Consider the following 15,418-nt stretch of genomic DNA (forward strand, 5'->3'; position numbering starts at 1 on the left):
TCCCTGACCAAGGCTCTCCCCCCGATTGCTCAGTTTGGCTGGGCGGCCACTCTAGGAAGAGTCACCCACCTATTTAAGAATGATGTAGGCCACTGTGTTCTTGGGGACCTTCAATGCCCCAGATCTGTACCTCGACACAATCCTGTCTCGGAGCTCTAAGGACAATTTCTTCGACCTCATGGCTTGGTTTTTGCTCTGACATGCACTGTCAACTGTGGGACCTTATATAGACAGGTATGTGCCTTTCCTAATCATGTCCATTCAATTTAATTTACCACAGGTGGACTCCAATCAAGTTGAAGAAACATCTCAAGAATGATCAATGGAAACAGGATGCATCTGAGCTCAATTTCGAGTCTCATAGCAAAGGGCCTGAATACTTATGTAAATAAGGTATTTGTTTTTACTTTTAGTTTCTATTATGCGGTATTGTGTGGAGATTAATGTAGAAAAACATTTATTCAATCAACTTTAGAATAAGGCTGTAAAGTAACAAAATGTGGAAAAAGTCAAGGGGTCTGAATACTTTCCAAATGCACTATATATGTTAAGATTTTACTATATTTACATATAAATTCATCCCCTTAAGAATGTCATAGCATATATTTTGTTTGAATTTGTAGTGCATCTTAGTACTGAATGTGTCTTTTCTTTGAGGGGATCTAGATTTGTCCCCAACTGCAGATTGCCCTGTCTGGATAGTTCAGTAAAATGCCCTCCTCAACCCCGTATACCAGAGGTACTCAACTACTATTTGAGAAGGTCCAGTCACACATATTTCCTAGATCGCAGAGGTCCGGATGATTATTATAATTTACCTGCGTAGTAACAAACCCCCAACTCGCACCCCATGCAACCCCAAACTGTTGAAACGGTTCCCAACCCGCTTGTTGGCAGAGAGAAAATACTGCCATTTTAAAGCTCAATCCCTGCAATTCTAACCATTTTGCCATGGAGCGGGAGAGAACAGTTTGATGTTTTAAAGCAAATTTCCTGCAATTCTATACATTTTTCCATGTCTTGTGTGTATTATGATACCTGAGTAACTCAACAAAATCAAATGGGGGCCCCCTCGGGGTCGAGGGCTCTGGGCATGTAATCTGGCCTTGAAAACTACAAACAATATTTAGAAAGCTGGTACGTCTAATTAACCCTTTAGCTAATATGGCCAGTAGTTGATCAACTGGCCATTTCTAAAAATAGCTCTCTAAGGTCTGTCAGTGAATGACATATCATGCGGAAAACTGCCGATGCACTACCAAATTTAGAAATTGAACCTTGTGCATTTTACTATTACGTCTCTCAAAAGCGGTAAGTTAAAAGTCTGTACTGACCTTGTTCTGGGGCCAGATCCGGACCGCGGTCCGCCAGTTGAGTATGGCTGCCGTATAACTCTATCTGGCCCTGCCAGCATTCCTCGCTTTCACATTCACAGCTATATTTATAAGGGTCAGCGCTTTATATACTGTAAACTGTGTGTAGCATGTGTGTGTCCTTGATGTCACAGCCTCATACACACACGCACATACAAACACACACACTCACCATATACTCTCTATTACACCAGGCTGCACACCTGTCCTTCTCTGTAATACTAAGTAATCACATTGCGACTTCCCTGTACTGTAGCTTTGGCACCAGCCACAAACTATTAATACCAGCCTGTGCTAATATTACGCTAGCAATAGCAGTGTGCTAGTACCCTGATCCCTGGAACAATGCTGTGTGTAGCAAGACACTGAGCCATGGATCTCTATGGTTCAGCCTCTCTGGCCCTATGGGGCTTATAGCTCCATCTCACTGCATCTCTACTGACTGGTTTGTAGAAATAAAAAAACAGAAATAACTTAGTTACATAAGTGTTCAGACCCTTTGCTCTGAGACTCGAAATTGAGCTCAGGTACATCCTGTTTCCATTGATCATCCTTGAGATGTTTCTACAATTTGATTGGAGTCCACCTGTGGTAAATTCAATTGATGGGACATGATTTGGAAAGGCACACACTAGTCTATATAAGGTCCCACAGTTGATAGTGTATGTTAGAGCATAAACCAAGGTTGAAGGAATTGTCCTCAGAGCTCCGAGACAGGATTGTGTCGAGGCACAGATTTGGGGAAGGATACCAAAAAATGTCTGCAGCATTGAAGGTCCCATGAACACATTGGCCTCCATCATTCTTAAATGGAAAAAGTTTGGAACCACCAAGACTCTTTCTAGAGCTAAGGGCCTTGATCAGGTAGGTGACCAAGAACCCGATGGTCACTCTGACAGAGCTCCAGAGTTCCTCTGTGGAGATTCCTCTGCAGCACTCCACCAATCAGGTCTTTATGGTAGAGTGGCCAGATAGAAGCCACTCCTTTGTAAAAGGCACGACAGCCCGCTTGGAGTTTGCCAAATGGCACCTAATTGACTCTCAGACCATAATAAACAAGATTCTCTGGTCTGATAAATCTAAGATTGAACTTTTCGGCCTGAATAAGCGTCACTTCTGGTGGAAACCTGGCACCATCCCTACGGTGAAGCACGGTGGTGGCAGCATCATGCTGTAGGGATGTTTTTCAGCGGCAGGGGCTGGGAGAATAGTCAGGATTGAGGGAAAGATGAACAGAGCAAAGTACAGAGAGATCCTTGACGAAAACCTGCTCAAGAGCGCTCAGGGCAAGATTGGCAAAAATAAATATCCAAATGTGGACCCCAAGTGTTTGAGATGCCACCAGAGTCCAGCGACTGAGGGACACGTTTGGTCATGCCAATCTTTGAGTGGCTTCTGGGACCCCATTTTTGAGGCACTCTCACATATGTGTAATACAACTGTTAGCCCCAACCCATTCACTGCCATTTTTGGGGTACTTCCCCCTAGACCCGAATGCTACAATGCATCAGGCGAATGCGACAGCATTTTGCGCCGCCTTGTCCTCATTCACTGGAAGTCTGCAAAGCCACCCTCCTTCATGCAGTGGGTTAAGGCGGTGATGTCATCTCTGCCTCTGGAGAAGGTTAGGTACACTGTGCTTGGGTGCCGACAAAAGTTAAACTTAACCTGGTCCCCATTAATACAATACGTGGAGAGCCTGTCTTTTACTTAGTGTAACTTGCATATTTTGGTAAGCAGTCATGTCTGTTCTAGTGGCCATTTGTGCTGATAATTATTTTTATTTTTATTGTTTCTGTCCTCATATTTGAGTGTGAATGAAATATAATCACAACTCTGCTATTGATGGATAAACTCCTACTCTGGTGTCATGGAAAGGTCAATAATGTGCTACCTTATCTGGAATTGGCAAGGGTCCAATGTATTTCAGCATCATCCCTTGCAATATGATGAAGGTACAGTAAAACATGATGGCTACAAAGATCAAATTAGAGTTTTATTAAGCTCTTTTACTGTGATTAAACAACACATTTTTAAAACAGACACTGTGGACAAAACTTTCATATCAAACATTTTTGTAGGCAAATAAAAAACATATTCTTTATTGTTGTCCAGGCCATCTTGGTCTGTGAAAGCACAGAAACATCAGTGTTAGACATGGCATGGCCGCACTGGCATCCATTATCAACTGTAGCAGGTTTGTTCTCAACTTGAAAACACACCATTTTGTTTCCTCCTGGATTAGGGGACCCCACTGGATCATCTGAAAGAAACAACTTTTTAGGGTATTCATGTTTAAACACAATGTCCTACTTGATAGGTTAATGTCCAAACAATGAATGTGGGGGACACCATTAACTGTAACACCAAACGAAAAGGGGGAGTTAAATCATTGGCTGAAATAAGAGGAAATTCACTCATCACTAAGCTAATACTTTATGATCACATGGGATTCAATCACAGGCTGAATTCACAGTAAGCCGTCTAAAACCAGGGCATATATAAACATACACACACAGTACTGTATTATCAGAGGGGAGAAAGAAGATGTTTTCATAGTAGCGAGAGTTTCCACTCTGTGCATAAATAACTAGTCCCCGCTAACAGAGCTAAGGCTGAAAGCCTCTAAAACAAGATTACTGTAGCCTTCAGTGGACACTAATGTTGAATCATTTCATTTACGATGTCCGCCACACTCCTCTCTCGACTGGGGTAAAATCGATACATCCATAGAGAAACAAACAGTACAGACTGAGATATGGAAAATTATTTCTCTGTCCTCAGGGAGTGGATTATGTATCTGTCAGATAACTGGCTGGCTGCTGTGATGTTCGTGTCGGACAGCATTGGCTGATTTCACTGGCACACTCTCGCACAGACGCCGATCAAATATGAAATGTTCGCATGTAATTACTGTAAAAACCCTAGAGGGCACAGAGACACTTACCGTCCAATCAGACAAGGCCATACAGACGAAGTAGGGACAACTATCTATCTATCACACACACTAAACAATATACGCACACAGATGCATACACACACACACACACACACACACAGAGTAGTACTTCAAAACCTCTGACCACGTGAAGGGAACTTTGACCAGGAACATTGGCTACATGCACTTGAGATGTTGTTGGGATAGATAGCACTGGGCAGCTGGGAGATTGGAGGTTAACCAGGTCAAACAGCCTCCATGGTCAGAATTACTCTACTGTATGGTAAACACACCCATCATCTAACTACACCTCTAATGCCAATGTATATTAGGCAATAGGAAAACAATGACAGAAGTTTATAGTGCAAATTTGCAAACCTCTCAATGATCTTACATATGAAGCCTCTGATGTGCTCCTGTTTGCTTGCATCTCATTGCACAATAAATAAGCTGCCAGCCACAGCGAGACTATGGTGATTACACTCTCCAAATCAGCCTCTAAAATGTCTGTTTACCTCTCTCCCGGTCTAATCTGGGTGGTGGGTCGTTTTTATCCCTGTCACCCCACCACTCTACCTCCACCTGGCACCCATACCTCTGTCACCCCCCCAAAAATAGTTTTTTGTTTGTTTTGAAGACAATCAAATCCAATTCTCCAGGGATGAACGGGTTGTAAAGCAAGTAAGTCCTTTCAGGGCTTATAGCTCTAAATACTATATAGAAGGTCTTTGGGTAAATTAACATAGGTTGACCACCCACACATCACTTCAGCATCTAACACTCAGCAGGTTGACTGCATTACAGTCTCAGACGGCTTGTAGACGAGCCAGTGAGTTGAAAAGGCCGGACCGATAAAGCAGCGAGAACAATGCCAATCATCCCTCCGTAAAAAGAGAGGTAGAGAGAAACAGAATGGTTCTTTTTATCTGGATTCCTCAAACAGCTGCCATCCCCACGAGTGTCTGTGTGACTGGCCTGCTCCCTCTGTCAGAGCGATGCACTGACGGCGAGAAAAGAGAGAGAAGACAGTGCTGCACTCTGGGAGTTGTCATTGTTGAGCACAACATGACACGGGAGTATGAATCAGTGCTGCACAGCTACAACACCAAGTAGACGGTCCTTGACGTGTTCAAATAAGTAAATTGCGGGAAGGAGAGAGGGTACTGTGCTGAAAACCTCTTCAGCTTAACCTCTTCAGCTACAAATCACAACAGTGCAGAGTTTTAGCTCCATGACAGCCTGCGTCGCAAAATCTATAATGCATTGCCAAGTGAGTCATCAAAACGTATCAGATATTCCACATATGTATACCTATGATTTACATTTCACACACGCACTGTGCCTCCCTGGACCGGGAAAACATACATCAGTATGAAGGACAAGCGGTAGAAAAACATCCAGAAGCCCAATACAAATGTAACTCCCTCTCTCTAGTCTTGCCCACCTCTAATACCACTGTTATCCATCTCTAATATTAGCTGCCCTGAACACAGTGTGTGTGACCAATCATATCATAGCGGGCTGGCGAGGAGAATTCCACTGTTACAGTGGGAAGCTAGGACTCTTGGTCACATGTTGTGAACCCAACATTCCCCAACCACTTCAGTGTCTGATTGGCAGGGCCAGCGGGCCTGCAACATTTCCATCCATCGCCAGGCACACCAGAAGGGACAGGGCGACAGTGACATTCTCCATGGCGGTGACCATTGATGGCAATCTGATGACAGCTACATGCCAAAGACCAGATGCCACTACACAAGACCAGCACCCCTCTATTCAATATACCCTCATTTCTGCAAATACCCTCATTCCTGTCTATTAATTAATAAGGGCCAGTGAATTCCTTGATGAAGGAGAGGGCTACAAAACCATACGCAGGCTGCTCCACGTCAAGGATGGTATGCTAATTAGCAGCTAGCAAAGCCCCCATCACTGTCTAAACATAGCCCAGAGCTTCCTTACCGTTCTCCATGCTGCGTTAAAATGATTACATTTATTACATTAACCGGCCTGCTAATGCCATAGACAAAACCCTTCAGCACCTCTTTTCTCTGGACTAATGACTCAAATACTCTTAATCAAAGGTTGACTCATTAAATACATCAACATTTAGTCCAGAGGTCTAATTGTTGGGCCTTTTAAACAGTAGGCTAATGGTAAATGAAATCTGTTTAATAAGCACACAGCCAGACACAAAGGCAAGAGGAAAATAGCCAGAGGCTGTCATCATTAAAACAACACAGGCGATCAATTAGTGCTCATCATCAGTAGGATGCCAAAAAAAGAAAGAGACTACATTAGATACAGATTTTAGAATTGCCAAGTTTATTTCCCATTTTCCATGTATAAAATATACACATTTATAGGAATAGGGGGTTCCAGCAGTATGGATTATAAAAAGCAGCATACATGTTTTCCTAATATTTCAGTTCATTGTATGCAATCAAGAGAGGATACTTTTATCAACGACCTGTCCAAGTCTTGCCTAGAGTCAGTTCCTGATTACAGTATTTTTTTTAAACTTTCTTTACCTAGAAAATACTTGAGTTTTGAGAAACAGAGGACATGATTCTTATCATAATTGCTAAAGGTTGGAAAATGTGATATCTTAAAACTTCAAATGAAAGCTTAGAACTTTTCCCTGTTTCAAAGTAAGTGCAAACAACAAGGCTACATTACTATTTTATAGAGCAAAACAAAGTTCAGATGGATGAACATAAATCTACACTAGAGTTACAGTCCACAGTGGATAACAGATATATACAAACAGTATTCTATGTCATATGAATACAGGTGTTATTCCAAGAAAGTTCATGACACGTTTATTATTGAATTATGCCCTTAGAGATGTTGCCTAGTGGTTGATAAAACTTAAATAATTACTGTCCTGATTTTAAAAAGTTGATACACAAAATGCCAATTAATTAATCCAACTACACATTACACATTTTAGTTGGCCACTGATGTACTTCACGTAAGCTTATAGCGATGGTCTGTAAGGTCAGTTCCATACAACTAGTTTTGGACTGTCATCTCAACCACCCCGCTTCCACCCCACCCTCTCCCTCCACCCTTCTCCATTTAAGAGACATCTACTCAGAGAGCTTGATTGCAGAGAGCAGTGTTGACTGGCCACACACAGCATGTGTGCACTTGCCAATGGGGGGGGGGGGGGGGGGGGGGTCTACAAAAACTAGCTTCTCCAACCCGAACTGGCTCCAAACATTTGAGAAGATCTGGAGGAGGAAAATGAAGACAAACCCCCCCAAAAAACATATACGGTATATAAAAAGAGGTTGCTGAAAATGGGAGTCTGGTTTGGAAGCTAGCTACCTTTGATGGTTTGGACTTTCCCCTTAGCCCCTGCCTGATCAATATGAGGGGTACTAGTGCTTTCTGACAGTACTGTGAGGGATGTATGTAAGTATTCTATACCAAGGTTATTATAGTTTTGAGATTTTCTATTTAAGTGATAATGCCCTCAAAGCCGGTGTTTGGTGGATTTATTAGCACGAGTGTTGTTAGGCTCTAAACACCAGGTTCGAGGGCATTATCACTTTTATACAACGGTTACCAACATATTCAAATAATGATTGACATATTTTCATTAAAAACGTTAGTCCCGACACAAATTGTTCAGAGGAGCTAGCCAACAACACAGCTAACACAATCACTTCAAATCTTGAAGCTGTAAAGACTGCAAAAATAAATGCCAGCTGATTCATGATTTCGAGTGACAGAAACGCTGCCTGCCTGTCTTGTCCCGACCTCCGACCCCTACACGTTCATTACTATGGGACAGCTGGAGATCGTATTTGAATATTGAAACAATGTTGCAAATGCCGGAGACACAAACAGCAAGGTTTACACAAATCTCCGCTGTTGAAACCGAAATGTTAGTCTAAAAGAAATGTGAGATAATGTCTAGATGCTTTTTATAGTGGAGATCAAGTTTATAACGTGCCTGGCTGGGCTGATGAGACAGTGGATTGCGCAGTCAGATGGAACAGAGTAAATAGGCATTTTAACGCCATAGATTTAGCCGGTGGTAAATTGTAGAATAGACACCGACTGGAATGCACTTTTAACCAACCAGCATTAGACCCACCCGATATATAATATTTTTTGTTCCTATTAGTTTTTAGATGTGTATTTGAAATTCAGTTAGTTTCAGGTAGATATCAGACTTGATTTACTAGTTTTTATTTAATTTGAGTTTTATACAATTATTTCTATTTCGTTTTTATATTATTTTAATTTTAGGGACAGAAACTAGCCTATGCGTGGCAGGCTAGGAGCCATTTATGTTCTTCTGACACCGAAACACAACCCAGCCGCACTGCTTCTTGACACAATGACCGCTTAACCCGGAAGCCAGCGGCACCAATGTGTCAGAGGAAACACTGTACACCTGGCGACCGTGTCAGCGTGCTTTGCACCCGGCCCACCACAAGAGTCGCTAGTGCACGACCGGACAAGAACATCCCTACCGGTCAAACCCTCCCCTAACCCGGACCACGCTGGGCCAATTGTGCGCCACCCATAAACAAAGCAGTCAGTCCTTTCTTGCTCCATTCGTAAACACACAGGGTTATTTTTCATGCCTCTTTCAGAATCTTCTTAACTTTCTGTGTTGCTGTATCCATTTGCAAAGCAATCAACCAGTTTACTCTAGCAGCGCCTTGAGTTTTACATTTGGGATCAAGTGTTTGGTTGAATTTTCTGAAAGGTGGCTCATCGCAGTCTCGTGGACTTGCCAGACTGGATTAATAAATTAACCAGTGCTTCTTCTCTTTTTATTTTTAACTCATTTGAATGAGGTTGCCATGTTTCTGCTCTTTTCACGCAAACTGCTCAAGTTGGTTGAGTTGGTTGTCCTGACGTGCAGCTACTAACAGCTGTTGGCTTTCTAACCTAGTCTTTAGCCTGAAATTCTATGTTGGTGCTGTTCAGATGAACTTTGAGGTTCGTTGGGGTTTTCCCTTTGATCTCTGTTCCACACAGGCTGCCATCTCACAACAATACAGTTGCTTTTGTCCTTTCCAGCAATATACTCCAAACAATCCTATACAGGGCCTTTACCTTTTGCTGCCGCCAATGTACAAGCCTATGGTTTATGTTCACGCTCACGCTCCGCACTCACCCTCGGATTTCTTCCGTTAGCTACCGATACACAAGCTAGGCCTATTTGAAACATTGCCATCTACTGGCAGCATTTAACTGCCAGATTGAACAACAACAAAAAACATTGGATTACAATTTAAAAAAACGTTGCAGTCAAAGATAAGTCTCAGGATAGTTCATCACTAAATTGTTTTTACAACTTTTGCTTTTATTTTTGTTTCAGTTTTAATTTATTATAATAACCTTGCTGTATACACACAAAATATAAGGAGGGAGTCCTGGACGGAACACATGTCCACACATACTACAGTAGAGGGAAGATGTAGCCGTAAATATATGGATGGAACAGAAAAGAATAGAGGGGGTTTAGAGAGGGGTGTAGAACTGAGAAGAGAGGGAGTTTAGAACTGAGGGAAGTGGAGAGAAGAAAAATATGGTATGGGACTAGGAGAAGAGAGAAAGAGAGGGAAGAGAGGAAAGAAGAAAGCAGGAATGATGAGATGGACTTCAGACATGAGATCTGTCCAGATAAAGTCAACACTGTTAAGCAGATACATGAAGAGTGGTATCAGTTTCTATGGGACGGAGGAGAGAATGAAATGTACTTAATTTAAGAAGTACATATAGCTGTAGTTGTTATGTACTATATGTTCTGTCTACATGAAAATGCTTTGCCGCTCATAAAAATCTATTCAGAATGATATTTAAGAACTTACTAAATAATATGCACCAAAGTCAAGTGACTCGAAAGGTCATGTTTACTTGTGTTGAAGTGTATTAATATAAACCTTGTTTCTTTAAACATACATTCTATTTTGAACAAATTAAACTATACTGAACGAAATATAAACGCAACATATAAAGTGTTGGTCCCATGAGCTGAACTAAAAGATCCCAGACATTTTCCATATGCACAAAAAGCTTATTTTGTGCACAAATTTGTTTACATCCCTTATAGTGAGCATTTCTCTTTTTCCAAGATAACCCATCCACCTGACAGGTGTGGCATATCAAGAAGCTGATTAAACATCATGATCATTACAGGGGTGTACCTTGTGCTGGGGACAATAAAAGGCCACTAAAATGTGCAGTTGTCACCATAGATGTCTCAAGGGAGCGTGCAATTAGCATGGAGATTACAGGAATGTCCACCAGAGCTGTTGCCAGATAATGAAATGTTAATTTCTCTACCATAAGCCGCCTCCAACATCATTTTAGAGAATTAGGCAGTACGTCCAACTGGTCTCACAACCGCAAACCATGTATAACCACACCAGCCCAGAACCTCCACATCCGGCTTCTTCAACTGCGGGATCATCTGAGACCAGCCACCCGGACAGCTGATGAAACTAAGGAGTATTTCTGTCTGTAATAAAGCTCTTTTGTGAGGGTAAAACTCATTCTGATTGGCTGCGCCCCTGCCCAGTCATGTGAAATCCATAGATTAGGGCCTAATGAATTCATTTTAATTGACTGATTTCCTTATATGTACTGTAATCATTGAAATTGTTGCATGTTGCGTTTATTTTTTTGTTCAGTATAAAACATACACAGATATCCCTTCTCAGAGCATGTTGGCACAGCATTTTGCTTTCATCAATAATAATAAATGGGGGGCGCTAGAGAGCGTGCTATGGAGTAGACGTGCATTGCTAGAGCTCCGCTCAATTTTGAAACAAATTAATATTTATCTTAACCTCTCACAACCTATAACTTCAAACAAATATGAAAAAAGGAAAAGGCAACAAAAAAGGGGGCGCTAAACAAGATAATTGGAATGAGATAGACAACGAACCAATTTCAACGTCGCCGACCCACGAGGAGCTAGCTGAAGAGGCTAGCTTCCAAGAGTTCCCCACAGAACCTACTCAAAGTGACATACTGGCTGCCATAAACGCACTAAGCAAGAAGGTGGACACAAGGTTGGCTGATATCTCAAAGAGTATTGGGACTTTGGCCGAAACTGTGAAGGCAACTAAGGGAAGGGTGCACGAGGTTGAGCAGACGACAATCGATCACGAGGCCAGGCTACAGGACATAGAGAAACAGTGCGCAACGTTCAAAAATGACAACAAAACCCTGAAGGCCCGACTGGAAATGCTCGAGTCGCATTCAAGACGCCAGAACATCCGAATATGTGGGATCCAGGAGGACACTGAGAAAGGGAAACCCACTGAATTTGTCTCGGAGCTGATACCGGCATTGCTGGGGAGTGAACACTTCAAAACGGCCATCCTGATCGACCGCGCACACAGAGCACAGGCAACGAAGCCGGCAAAGGGCGGGCCACCAAGGCCATTCATTGTAAGGCTGCACTATCCCCACACCAGGGATCTCATCCTCAAGCTGGCTAGTCAAAAGTTCCCCCTTAACTACAACGGAGCCAGGGTGTCTTTCTACCCAGATCTTACCTTGGAGGTGAGGAACCAACGGAAAGAGTATGATGAGGTACGCAACAAATGCAGGGCGGCCAACATCCGATATGGATTCCTCTTCCCAGCCCGGTTTAAGGTGACAGTCGAGGGATCAACACGTACGTTTGACAACGCAAAAGAGGCCGATCTGTTCTTGACAAGCAAGCTCCCCGGCTGAGGATACAGAACGGCTGTGCCAGCAGGCTAAATGGCCAAATACAGGCCAGGAATGTGTGTGAATTGAATTTCCGGCCTATGTCTTTTCGATCAGAAGATCAGAAATTGGGACTTATATGATAGGTGAGATGTTGTGGCTAATATAGCATTGTTTGGCATGTCATGTTTTAACGCCACTCACCCCCTAACGTGAGAGTTAAGTTAAGTGTTATTTAATATTAGTTTATATGCGGAGCATCTATAGACGACGAGTTAGTTCAAGCTTTATGTCTAGACACCCTAAGGTTTGTGTGTTAGTCAAGGAGCGCTTCGTTTGGGGAAGTCACTCAGTAAAGGGACGGGTGGAGGGACGGGAGGGGGGATGGGGTCTGTGTTTTATGTTCACGTTTATTAGTACAGGTGGCATGACAAGCTCCCGCACGGCGGGACGTTTTTCTTCAGGGTTTTGTTTGACAGCAGCAATTTGCTTTAAAATAAGAAATGCCACATAGTGACCGAGCACAGAGTAGACCAGGTGGAATAAAGATAGTCAGCTGGAACTGTAATGGATTAGGGCATGTCGTGAAACGAGCTAAGGTTTTTTCTCATCTTAAATCACTGGGTGCTGACATAGTGCTTCTTCAAGAAACTCATATTAAACGCTCCGCGCAGGCCAAGCTACGAGTCGGCTGGATCGGTCAGATATACCAGTCTAACTTTGATGCAAAAGCGAGAGGGGTAGCAATCCTGATAAGGAAAAACATTCCTTTTGTTTACTCAACCTCGATTTCAGATCCTAATGGTCGGTATATTATTGTGGCTGGTACACTGAATTCAAAACCAATAACCTTGGTCAATTTATATGGACCCAACTTCGATGATCCATTATTTTTTCAAAGGGTATTTAAGGCCATACCAAATATCTCGGATACAAGTGTTATTGTTGGAGGTGACTTTAACTGTACGTTAGATCCTCTTTTAGATAAACAGCTATCAAGGTCACTTCAACAATCAAATGCCAGTGTCTGTCTAAATACATTGATGACAAACCTTAACATTGTCGATATTTGGAGACTGACGCACCCAACAGACAGGGATTATTCTTTCTTTTCATCAGTTCATAAATCATATTCCAGAATTGACTATTTTTTGTTGGACTCCAAACTAATTTCAGCAGCTGAGTCGGTTACCTATCACCCCATTCTAATTACGGACCACTCTCCTCTGTCCATGGTGCTGAAACTCGACAATATGTCGACAGGTCGGCGATCGTGGCGCTTAGACGCATACCTGTTGAAAGATGAGGCTTTTTGTCAGTATTTGAAGGAGCAGATTGCCTTTTTCCTCAGTACTAACGACACGGGGGATGTTGACGACTCCACCCTTTGGGAATCTCTAAAGGCGGTGATTAGAGGTTACATTATTTCTTATACATCAGAGAGGAAGAAACGTGCCAATACTAGGCTGAGAGAAATTGAAAGAGAGTTAGGGGAACAGGAGAACGTTTTTAGGACAAATTCCTCGTATACAGTCCTTGAGAAGATCACAAAGTTAAAGTATGAATACAATACCATCCTTTCGAAACGGGTGGGCTCTTTACTTGCTAGAACGCAACAAAGTTATTTTGAACTGGGGGACAAACCACATAAATTATTAGCAAGACAGCTAAGGCAGGTACAAGCATCTAGAGCTATTCACAAAATAAAAGACAAGAAGGGTAAAATAGTAACAGATCCGCAGGACATTAATAAATGCTTTGCGCAGTTTTACTCAGAGCTATACCAATCAAAATGCGATGCTACTGATCCACAAACTATGGAACGCTTTCTCGCTGAATGTGAACTTCCTAAACTAGACAGGGGGGCAGCTGCCGCACTCGATGCAGGGATAACCTTAGATGAAATTAACACAGCGATAGCACAATTTCCAAACAGCAAGGCCCCTGGGCCCGATGGATATGTAATAGAATTCTATAAGAAGTACTGCGCTAGTCTATCTCCACTTATGCTGCGAATGTTTCAACAATCCAAAGAAAATACCAAACTCCCGCAAACACTGTATGAGGCTACAATAGCCCTGATCTTGAAAAAAGATAGAGATTCCATGGAGATGTCGTCGTATCGCCCCGTGTCGTTACTCCCCATAGAAAACAAGGTGTTGACAAAGATATTGGCAAACCGATTGAAAAAATATATTTCCGACATCATACACCCTGACCAGACAGGTTTTATCCCGGGCCGACATATATACTACAATTTGAGACGCCTTTTCAACGTAATGTATCATGATCATAAAGTTGAGGCAGTGGTAATAGCTCTTGATGCAGAGAAGGCGTTTGATCAGATTGAGTGGAAGTATATGATGTCGGTTCTGGAGCATTTCGGATTTGGAAAGGAATTTATTAATTGGATAAGAATTATTTATGCACACCCAATGGCGTCCGTTGTGACCAATCAGGAAATGTCGCAGTCATTCCGCCTGTTCAAGGGGTGCCGACAGGGGTGCCCTATTTCGCCTGCTCTCTTCGCTATAGCCATGGAACCCCTTGCTACTCGCATTCGGGCATGTGCCGATATAGCTTCTGTTAAAATAAAAGACACACAGCACAAAATTTCCCTATATGCAGACGATGTTCTTTTGTTTTTGTCTAAGCCTAAAACTTCTATTCCACCATTACTTAACTTGATAAACACATTCGGCTCCTTCTCTGGCTACAAGATAAACTGGCAAAAAAGTGAGTTGATGCCAATATCACGGCCTGTGGATATGCAATTTCTGCAATCTACCCCGTTTAGAACAGTGAGGGACAAGTTCACAAGCCTTGGCATTGTAGTGACAAGAGACCTTGACCAGCTATTGAAAGTGAATTGGGACATGAAAATATATCAGCTTAAACAAAATATAGATTTCTGGAAAACTCTGCCTATTTCCTTGGTTGGTCGTATAAACGCTATTAAAATGGTTGTCCTACCCAGGTTTCTTTACCTCTTCCAATGTCTACCCAATTTCATACCACAAAGCTATTTTAAGAAACTGGATTCAATAGTAACTCCATTTTTATGGGATAACAAGGCAGCCAGAATTTCAAAGAAGCATTTATGCAAGTACAAGATAGAGGGGGGCTTTGGCCTTCCTCACTTCAAACTGTATTATTGGGCTGCTAATCTGAACATTGTGTCTTTCTGGAGGGAAAGTTTACCTGCGATGAGACAGAAGGATATGCCTTCATGGCTTTTGATCGAGCAGGCCTCCTGTCAACGTTCCTCACTCCCTGCACTTGTTAATAGCCCATCATATGTGAAAAAACCCACTTATGACTCCAATCCAGTCATTTGTCATACGCTTAGGATCTGGAAACAGATTAGGGATTTTCTTAACATACCCACTGTTTACATAGACAGCCCGATTAGCCT

At 42.4% G+C, this 15,418-nt stretch overlaps 1 protein-coding gene across 6 annotated transcripts in view; it reads right to left on the reverse strand.

The window, feature by feature from the left end:
* Positions 1 to 3,356: 3,356 nt before the first annotated feature.
* Positions 3,357 to 15,418, reverse strand: part of nup214 (nucleoporin 214) — an 88,466-nt gene continuing 76,404 nt past the window's right edge. For 3 of the 6 annotated variants that reach the window (XM_071350609.1, XM_071350608.1, XM_071350613.1), the window contains exon 36: positions 3,357 to 3,499. In XM_071350609.1, coding sequence (XP_071206710.1) covers positions 3,475 to 3,499 — 25 coding nt within the window. In that variant the 3' untranslated portion in view covers positions 3,357 to 3,474. Of the gene's footprint in view, positions 3,637 to 15,418 lie in introns of all 6 variants that reach the window. The other 3 variants (XR_011668782.1, XM_071350611.1, XM_071350612.1) reach the window with 2 other exon arrangements.

Source organism: Salvelinus alpinus, chromosome 18, assembly GCF_045679555.1.
Source record: "Salvelinus alpinus chromosome 18, SLU_Salpinus.1, whole genome shotgun sequence".
Classification (NCBI taxonomy): domain Eukaryota; kingdom Metazoa; phylum Chordata; class Actinopteri; order Salmoniformes; family Salmonidae; genus Salvelinus; species Salvelinus alpinus.